The sequence below is a fragment of the Danio aesculapii genome, chromosome 13, assembly GCF_903798145.1.
Source record: "Danio aesculapii chromosome 13, fDanAes4.1, whole genome shotgun sequence".
NCBI lineage: Eukaryota > Metazoa > Chordata > Actinopteri > Cypriniformes > Danionidae > Danio > Danio aesculapii.
In genome coordinates this window covers 42,937,719-42,947,373 of record NC_079447.1, presented here as the reverse complement: position 1 = coordinate 42,947,373, position 9,655 = coordinate 42,937,719, and the positions used below count along the sequence as shown (strand labels likewise).

The 9,655-nt window shown below is 38.3% G+C and overlaps 1 protein-coding gene and 1 long non-coding RNA gene across 2 annotated transcripts; both read left to right on the top strand.

The window, feature by feature from the left end:
- Positions 1 to 1,700: 1,700 nt before the first annotated feature.
- On the top strand, positions 1,701 to 5,604 carry LOC130239260 (uncharacterized). Its single transcript, XR_008838684.1, has 3 exons — positions 1,701 to 1,780; positions 5,227 to 5,282; positions 5,393 to 5,604. It is a non-coding gene; the product is annotated as an uncharacterized LOC130239260 (long non-coding RNA).
- Positions 5,605 to 5,750: 146 nt separating this feature from the next.
- Positions 5,751 to 9,650, top strand: LOC130239321 (fibrillin-2-like). The gene is made up of 6 exons (XM_056470428.1): positions 5,751 to 5,841; positions 5,948 to 7,470; positions 7,975 to 8,239; positions 9,070 to 9,146; positions 9,267 to 9,383; positions 9,570 to 9,650. Exons 1-6 carry the CDS (start codon positions 5,751 to 5,753, stop codon positions 9,648 to 9,650), a joined length of 2,154 nt encoding a protein of 717 aa, XP_056326403.1.
- Positions 9,651 to 9,655: the final 5 nt, after the last annotated feature.

The following is a 9,655-nucleotide window of genomic DNA, read 5'->3' as shown; positions in this document are numbered from 1 at the left end:
TTAATGGTAATCTTAATAAAAGCAATAATGACTGTTACATACAATAACAAAGCAGTTATAAAATTTAATTAAATATTCAACAATTGTTTTGAACTTGATGAACAGAATAATCTTTTTAAAAAAAAAATAAAAATTTACCCCAAACTTTTGACCGGTTGTGTAATAGCCATTATATTTGTATAATTTAGAAATAAATCCAACTGTAGCCAGATAAATCAGTGATGCAGCTAATTCAGTGTCACCCTTTCCTTGCATAAGAGAGGACTAAGGTGCAATTGCATAATTGCATCAGGTGAAGAGGGTATGTGTCCCAATTCTCTTTAGCTTGGAAGCATTAGGGAAAGGTAAAGGGCCAAAAAATGGCCATTAATAAGGATTTTTACTACAAAGAGCATCTGATTTATCACATTCATAAAGGTGTTAATGTTACGATCATGATCTTCAAAGAAATGTTTTGAGGAAAAAACCCTGCTATATGTCATTAATCATAGTCCCTCAATAACCCCAGGAAAATAATACACAACAATATTACACAACCGATGACTTGATAGAATAGAGCAGTCTGTCAGAAATGTCTGACAGCGAAATATTAGATTGTCTGAACAGTTTAATGTGGTAGAGAATAAGGTAATTCTACAACTAGATAAAGTTATAGCTATAGTTTCACTTAAAGTCAGCCTGAAGATTACAATTTCTCTCGCATATTATGAGTCTTTGGTAATTTGTGTGAAACTTTAATGTGAGTAACATCCCACATAACAAAATTCTTTGGCCCACACAATTAGTTTTTGCTTGGCCCACCTGCCACAGTGAATTACGGTACATGACTGGACCAAGTCTGGCTTCCTGATAAGGGCCAAACATTGGACCATATCTGGGTCAAGTCACAGCCAAGTTTATAAATCATAACTGGGCCTGAACTGGGCCAGATAGGTTGGTGTGTCAGTACCACTATGGATGTGCTATTCTCAAAGGAACCTGACTGGTAGAATTTTTTTCTTTACTCAAAAATTATTTAATGTATTTTAAATGTGGGTCAAGACAAGCCAAACTTACATAGGCCCACATATCAAGTTTTAACATCTGGGCCAAATACTACATTTCACATCTGGCCCAAATCTTGCATGCCACTTAAAAACCGTGCCACCTCTGCCAACCCGGGCATGTTTGGTCCACATGCTGTATCAAAAGGTACATATTTGTACCTGAAGGGTCCCTAATGGTACCTCAAAGGTACTTTTTAGGTACATTTGGGTACTAATATGCACTTTTTAGGTACCACTGTGGACTATTTGGTGTACAACTATGTATCTTTTAAAAAGGCCACTGCCCCAGTGGCAGTCCTGTACCTTTGTTTCTGAGAGTGTGGGATGTTGCTAAAGTAGAGGGAATGAAACTTGGCCAGTGCATAATCTATTACCCCATTAAGTCAAGGTCTATATCCATCCATTCCTGGTAGTAATAATTATCTATTTGTGCACAAGGTAAAGGAATTCTTTTTCTTTTTTGTATCAGCCTTTATTTCACACCCAGAGGCAAGTTAAAGCCCAATGGGAGTTCTAAACTTACTAGAAGAGAGAACATAATCATAGGAATATATGGGTGTTCCCTGTTATTCTGGTTTAGGATGTTCTTTGGTGCAGAGATGGTGTCATTGTGTTTGTACAGGAAGAACTTGGGGAAAAATAATCCACAGAGAAGGGAAATCACACACTTTCTGAAGCCTGAGACATACCCACTCTAATGTCTTGTAGGAAAACGGGCATCTGTGAGATATGCTGTGAGTACTGTCAATTTGATCTTTTTGTTTAAATGTCTTGATTTATTAATTTACGGTGACGCCAGTGTTAAATAATGAATCATTTAATATATCTTAAATTACCACTTATATGTATTTCCACATAAGTGAGGTAAATTATGAAATACCACTACCATTTTTAAAGACTTTGGGTACCAATATGTTCTTTTAAGATACTATATGAAACCTTTTAGGTAACTTTTTAAACGCTAACTCTATTAGTAACCTGTGTGCATTTATTTCTGAGGAGTCAGATCTAGATTTACATTTTGATTAACAGAAACCTGTTTTATTTTCTAATGTTTTCCTCTGAATTCTGAATTAAATTTGATATATTGGTTTAGGGGATGTTCTCCAAATAGTTTTAATAAATATATAAAAAAAAAAAACGGTCTCAAACACATCCATTAAGGTAAATATTTAAAATAAGATTTTAAATAAGATTTTAATTCACATGGTTTGTTTAGATTTGACACAAAAATTTTGTAATTTTTGTTTGAATATTATTCCGTAGAGATAAATGTGCCTTTTGGGTTAGGATGTTCAAACCATTATGTGACGTTGAATGGATTTTCTTTCCAGTAGTGATTAGCAAGAGATGTTTGTCATTGTTTGATTCTGGTGCACAAAACAGACAATGGCTGAATCTGACATACCCAAAAAATTCAGCACATGCCCAAGTCATAGATCAAGGAATACTGCAATATTTCTTCCTATTGCGGATAACAGCCAATGCTTACTTTAGTACAAACTTGAGATGTCATTTATCTCTCAGTCTGTTTTTTGTTTTATTTTGTGACAGTCATTATTAGAAACAGAACTTTCCCAACATAATCAAGTAAATGAATTAACAAAACTTTATGGTTTTGTTCTATAATTAGAAATGGTATACTCTAAAATGTACTTTAAGTTGAATTACTGTAGAGGGAGCATTGACAGTAGTAATTGAGATGGAAAAATTTAATGTAAAGTAAAGTAAATTGCTACTTCTAGAGTAAGATGCATTAGCGTTCTTAGGTTTCTTTGTGTTATTTTTGTTGGAGGTAGATAGTCATATGAACATATCCATTCCTTTTTTGAGTAATGAAATTACTTATTTGACTTGATGTGACTCTATAGATGTAAGGACCCACAGGTAACCTTTAACACTCATACCATTAAAGGCTTATTATTATTTATCTTCACATTTAGAATAACATTTACATTGTTTATTAGTTTCATTTTTAAGGCCATCTTTACATATTTAAACATAAATTTAAACATATTTCCTTTTAGCTCATTATTTGATGGTTTAGTTATATTAAATGGGCTTCTGGTGTACTCACTGATTCATTTGACATCAGATTTGTCTGGGGTTTGTTGAAGAATGCAAAAGTCTTTTTTTTTTTACCTGAGGAACATAAAAGTTCATGCAATTCTGGTAACAGTATTATTGTACATTTATGTGTTTGTACTTTGTATTCATTAGAGCTGTCCTCTACTAAGACTTTCTTAGTCGACCAGATATTCATTCATTAAGTCATTAGCCATTTCAGGCTGAAAAATCTTAAGAGAATTATTTGAAAATGGCAACAATGACACAGACAGGATGAAGGACTGAGGCCTTAAATAAAACATCTAATGAAAAAACACTGTGATGGACAATAATAACTGCCACTAGGCCAAAGCAAAAGACTTACAAATGAAACTTCAGATGAACATAAGTTTTAGCTTTAATTAGTTGCTAAATAAAAAGCATATTTACATTATTATTTAATGTAATTGTTTAATATTTTTAATGTAATCTTGTTAAAATGTTATACATTAAGTAATATCATAATCTACAAAATTAATACATTAAAAACATGTAAATAGGGTTTTTGTTTGACATCCAATTAAAACTAAAACTTATTTGATTAAATAAAATATAAATAACATAAAATAATGCTAATAATTTTAGAAAAAAATTGGCAATTGCAACTGATTGTCTCTGTTGTCATTTCTCAATTTGTTTTATATTATGAGGAAAGCAACACAAGTTTGCCAATATATTGTAGGGAAGAAGTGAGATCTGTCTTATTTACAATGAACCTGGCCTTAAATTAATGTGATCCAATGGAGTAGATGTATAAGGGATGGAGTGATGATATGATCCCACACTTTTGATTTGCTTCTCTTCGTTATTATGAGCAGGTCGATTTTCCAGATACACCTAACGAGCTTTTGTGAGGGGAGATGTTTTTTGCACTGCTCAACTGTGAGCGCTTCTTTATAATCAAACCTTTTCAAACATCCCGAGCACATTGCTGAGCATAAATGCACAATCAAAGTACAGCTATGCTGCTGGCTATCAGGTTGCAATTGCTATGTTTTCTTTTCACAACTAACTGTCTAACTTTGTAGACCAAGGCCCAATACCAATTGTATTTTTGTACCCCAACCCCTTCCCCTTCATCTTGCCCCTTAAAACCGAGTGTGAAGGGAAAGGGCTTCGAAATTTACTCCTAAGAAATGGGACAGCACTACAGCATCTCACAGTCATCAAATGTCATCGCGATCTCTTGCTTCATATGAGATCAGAAGATCATGACTGCTGTAGTTATTCTAGTTTTTTTTTTTGTTTGGTAATATAATCAGGAAACCACTGAAGGCATATATTATGTTATCATAACCATTTAATGTGGAAATAAGATTGTAACTACACTGCGCATTTACACAGTGGCCATATTCATCTATGTAACACACGAAAACACATTAATATTATAGCAGACACTGTAAAAAGGTCATTCCCAGCCACTAGACATTACTGACAGGGTAATTCGAGTGTCATCGAGTGTCAGAATGTTATGGGACTGCCATACAGGAGTTAATATTATGGATTCATAGACAGCGAAATTTAACGTTTTTTTTTAAACGTTTTTTTTAAGCATGCAGGTAAAACACGAACACGGTTATGAATATATCAAAACATACTGCTGTTGTGGCTGGTATGGTCCTGAAAAATCTCTGTTCGAAGGGCTATCTACCCCTTCCCCTATGCCCTATGCCTTCAAGCTAAAGAGAATTGGGACACCCTACCCCTTCACGTGAACGCACAAATGGTAAGGGGAAGGGCTAAGGGGTAGAATTGGGATTGGGCCCAAGTCTGTTCTGGTTGACTATCCATTAGTTGACTATTGTGCCTCCTCCCCTCTTCGAGGACTAGCCCCTCAAATAGTCTCTGCAATGCACTGCTCACAGCAGACAGTCCTCTGCTCTTTTGAACCTTTGCAATACATTTAAACAATTAGATAGAATGTTCCAATCTGTCACTGCCATTTTCAAAGCATATTTCAAGAAACACACACACTAGCAGCATTATAGACATGATGTGCCATTATTCCATTATGTGTTTTTTGCATTCTGTTGTGGTCAATTTTTGGTCAATAATTGCTGATCATCTCTTGTAGGAATCTGCTGCTGTACCTACTGTACCTGTGTACTCTGCTTAAGTACACAACTGCAGGTTAGTAACACATCCTTTTTCAGAGACTTATATGCTTGAATAACTCACGGTTGAGAATAGAGTTAACATATTGCCATGTGACCCAAGTCTTATCCATTCTGTCTACACAGTTGCAGAGCTCAGTGACTGTACAGCTGCAGGGAGTATATGCCACACTAATGCAGACTGCTTCAAAACACGTGATGATAAGTTTGTCTGCATGTGCCAAATGGGGTACAGGGGTACAGGAGTACAATGCCAGGACATTGATGAGTGTACTACTGGTCTACACAGCTGCCATGCAAAAGCAGTCTGCACTAACACTCTTGGTAGTTATACCTGTTCATGTCAAAATGGGTATTTTGGCGATGGATTCCAATGTCAAGATATCAATGAGTGTCAAACTATAATGGTGACTGCCATGTCAATGCATTTTGCACCAACAAAGATGGAGGAAGAGACTGCAGCTGCAAGTCTGGTTCAGTGGAAATGGATTTCAGTGTACGGATGATAATGAGTGTGCAAGACCAGGAATCTGCCACTGGAATGCTACTTGCACCAACAACCCTGGCTCCTACATGTGCACATGCAACCCTGGCTATAAAGGCGATGGAAATTATCTCTGCCTAGATGTCGATGAGTGTTCAGAGACACCTGGTGTTTGCTCTGCTTCTTTGGATACAAAGGTTGCAAGAACCTGCAAGGAACCTACACCTGCCTCTGTAACAGTGGCTATCAAAGCAACGGACAGACATGTGTGGACATCAATGAATGTGAAATCAACTTCTGCAGCCCATTTGCTGATTGTACTAACTTGCCAGGCTCATATCGATGTACCTGTCCTGAAGGATTTAATGGAAATGGCTTAGCTTGTGTAGACATTAATGAGTGTGATAGAAAGAACAGCTGTGACCCCAATGCATTATGTACAAATCTGCTCGGAAGCTACAAATGTTCCTGCCGCTCTGGGTTCCTGGGCATTGGTACAAAGTGCACTGACATTAATGAATGTGCTACTGCTAACGTTTGCCCAGCCGTTGCTGCATGTGTCAACACAGCAGGTTCATTCTTCTGTGACTGTGGTCAAGGCTATAACTTTAGTCAAAATCAGTGTGTAGATTTGGATGAATGTGCCATAGGACTTTGCAGTCCTTATGCTTCTTGTGAAAATATGCCTGGTTCATACAAATGCTCGTGCATAGCTGGTTTTAAAGGTGATGGGCTTGTATGCGAAGATGTGGATGAGTGCGTCACAGAAAAGCGGTGCCATGTTAATGCACTCTGTATAAATTTACCAGGGAAATACAACTGCAGCTGTATGGTGGGATATACAGGGAATGGTGTGTTGCAGTGCACAGATGTAAATGAGTGTCTTGTTGAAAATGGTGGCTGCAAAAACAGAGCAACATGTTCCAACAGTAAGGGGTCTTTCTCTTGCATTTGCCCCTCAGGCTTTCGGCTAGTCAATCATACCACCTGTCAGGACATCGATGAATGCCAGCTTCCTGAAAAGGTTTGTGGCACCAATGAGCAGTGCACAAACCTGGAAGGATCATATTCATGCCAGTGTAAAGCAGGCTTCAGTCGAATCATTGATGACTTCTGCTCTGATATTGATGAATGTGAACTTCAGAAACCTTGTCATCAAAATGCCACCTGCTTGAATTTGGCAGGCTCCTATTCATGTACCTGCAAAAGTGGCTTCAAGGGAAATGGTGTAACATGTGAAGACATAAATGAATGTGCACTTGGTGGTATATGCCATCTACATGCTAATTGCTACAACTATATTGGTGAATTCTTGTGTAAATGTCACCAGGGTTTTATAGGTGATGGTTTCACCTGTACAGATGTAGATGAATGTGTTGTTTCAAATGCTACTTGTCCAGGAATCTCTGTATGTGTCAATTCCTTGGGAGCATATGTCTGTTCATGTCTGAATGGGACAGTAGCATACAACAACACCTGTGTCTTCCCTAGTCTTGAATGTGATCCTGCCTGCCATCCACATGGACTCTGTCATCCTTCACCTTCTGGCTATCAATGTGTGTGTGATGTGGGATTCAAAGGGGATGGACTTACTTGCTCAGACATTGATGAATGTGAAGAGAATGTGTGCCTAATGAAAGAGACACAGTGTGTCCATAATCCAGGATCCTTTGAATGCATATGCAAAAGGGTTACTCTTTCAATGGAACAAAATGCACGGGTAGGTGCATTTTTTATTAATTAATTATTATTATTTATGTTTTTATTATACATTTAGCCTGAAAACTGACTTGAATGCACTGTAAACCAATATAGGAAAAAAGGTCTATTGGGTTCAAAATGTTATCTCTTACTCTTTCAGATTTGGATGAATGTGAATCTGGAGTCAGCAACTGCAGCAAGTTTGCACAGTGTGTCAATACAGTTGGGAGTCACCTTTGTTTCTGTCTCAGTGGCTTCACTGGTGATGGAAAAAAACTGTTCTGGTAAGTTTTCTCGTCCTTTTCAAAATTCTTTTGTGCGCATCTTTGCTTGCTTGAAGACTTTTTTCTTAGTCTTTTAGGGATTGTTTTCCTTACCCTGTCCCATTTGGATGACTTATAGACATTAATGAGTGCCACTTCCAAAATGGAGGATGCCATCCGTTGCAAGCTGCACTAACTCCCCTGGATCCTTCAAGTGTACCTGTCCGTTTGGCATGACTGGGTCTGGGTTTGATTGTCAGGATGTGGACGAATGTAAAGAAAACTCAACTTTGCCTCATAACTGCAGTCTCCTCGCCACGTGCAGTAACACAGAGGGTTCCTACATTTGCAAGTGCATGGAGGGATACTCGGGAGATGGGTTTACCTGTAATGATCTGGATGAGTGCTTTCCACATTCAACCTGTGGGAACAACATGACCTGTCAAAACTTTCCTGGAACATTTACCTGCACATGCACCCTTGGTCTGGTCTATGATCTGGGTACATGTGTAACTGAGAAAGACTGTAAGAATGTAACTAATGCATGCAACATCTATGCTGAGTGCAAAAAAGTTCAAGGGTCAAACTATTGCTCTTGCAAAAAAGGATTTCATGGAAATGGCAGAGACTGCAAGGATTTAGATGAATGCTCACAAACGGGAGCTTGCCCAAATTTGTCCTACTGTTTAAACACAGAAGGATCATTTCATTGTGACTGCTTGCAAGGTTACCGGTACAATGGGACACACTGTGATGACATAAATGAATGTAGTGTAGGAAACTTTAGTTGCCCTGTCAACAGTTCTTGTTACAATGAAGTTGGAGGCTATAATTGTTCATGTAACAATGGTTTCGTCTACTCTAACAACTCTGAGTGTTTGGATGTTGATGAATGTGCCACAGGGAAAGCACAGTGCCCAAATGCCTCAAACTGTCATAATACGTGGGATGGTATTCTTGTGAGTGCTGGGATGGGTATGTAGGCAATCAGACAGTCTGCAAAGATGTCAACGAATGCCTGAACAATTCTAGTTGTTCAAACCACAGTATCTGTGTTAACACCATAGGCTCATTTATGTGCCTTTGTGATGATGGATTCGCCTATAATGGCAGTGATACCCAATGTGAGGATATAGATGAGTGCTCAAACCCAGAGCTTGGGTCAATCTGCACTAATGGGACCTGCTTAAACACAATTGGCTCATTTTACTGTGTTTGTGATATGGGATTCTGGAGCAATGGAACTAGATGTTTTGACATAGATGAGTGTTCAGGATCACAGAATAAGTCAATATGTCAACTCCACTCTACATGTTCCAACATCCCTGGGTCTTACAAATGTCACTGTAACTCAGGTTTCCTGCTTAACAGAACAGAATGTCAAGACATTGACGAATGCCTTGCAGATGACAGTCCCTGCAATGCCAACACTGTATGTATAAACTCAGTTGGATCTTTCCATTGTCTTTGTGCATCTGGTTTTGAGAAGGATGGACTAAATTGTACAGATATCAACGAATGCCTTTCAAATGAAACCTGTCGTCCTGATCAGGTATGCATCAACAAACCTGGATCATACCTGTGCTCATGTCCACCGGGACATCAAGAGGAAAATGGTAACTGCATCGACAACAATGAATGTGCAAAAAACACGACCTGCCACCCCCTGGCAAGATGCTGGAACACAGTGGGGACTTTCACATGTCAATGTCGCTTAGGTTATGTTGGGAATGGGACATACTGTAAAGACATTGATGAGTGTTCCACTTCTTCCTCACGTTGCCACAAGTCAAGCAAATGCATCAATACCCAGGGTCTTATGTATGTGTGTGTGCAGCAGGTTTTGTTGCATTAGGTTCTGTTTGCGTGGATCTTGATGAATGTCAGGCCAATAGAGGTATATGCCATCCTGCGGCCACATGCTACAACTCCATAGGCGGG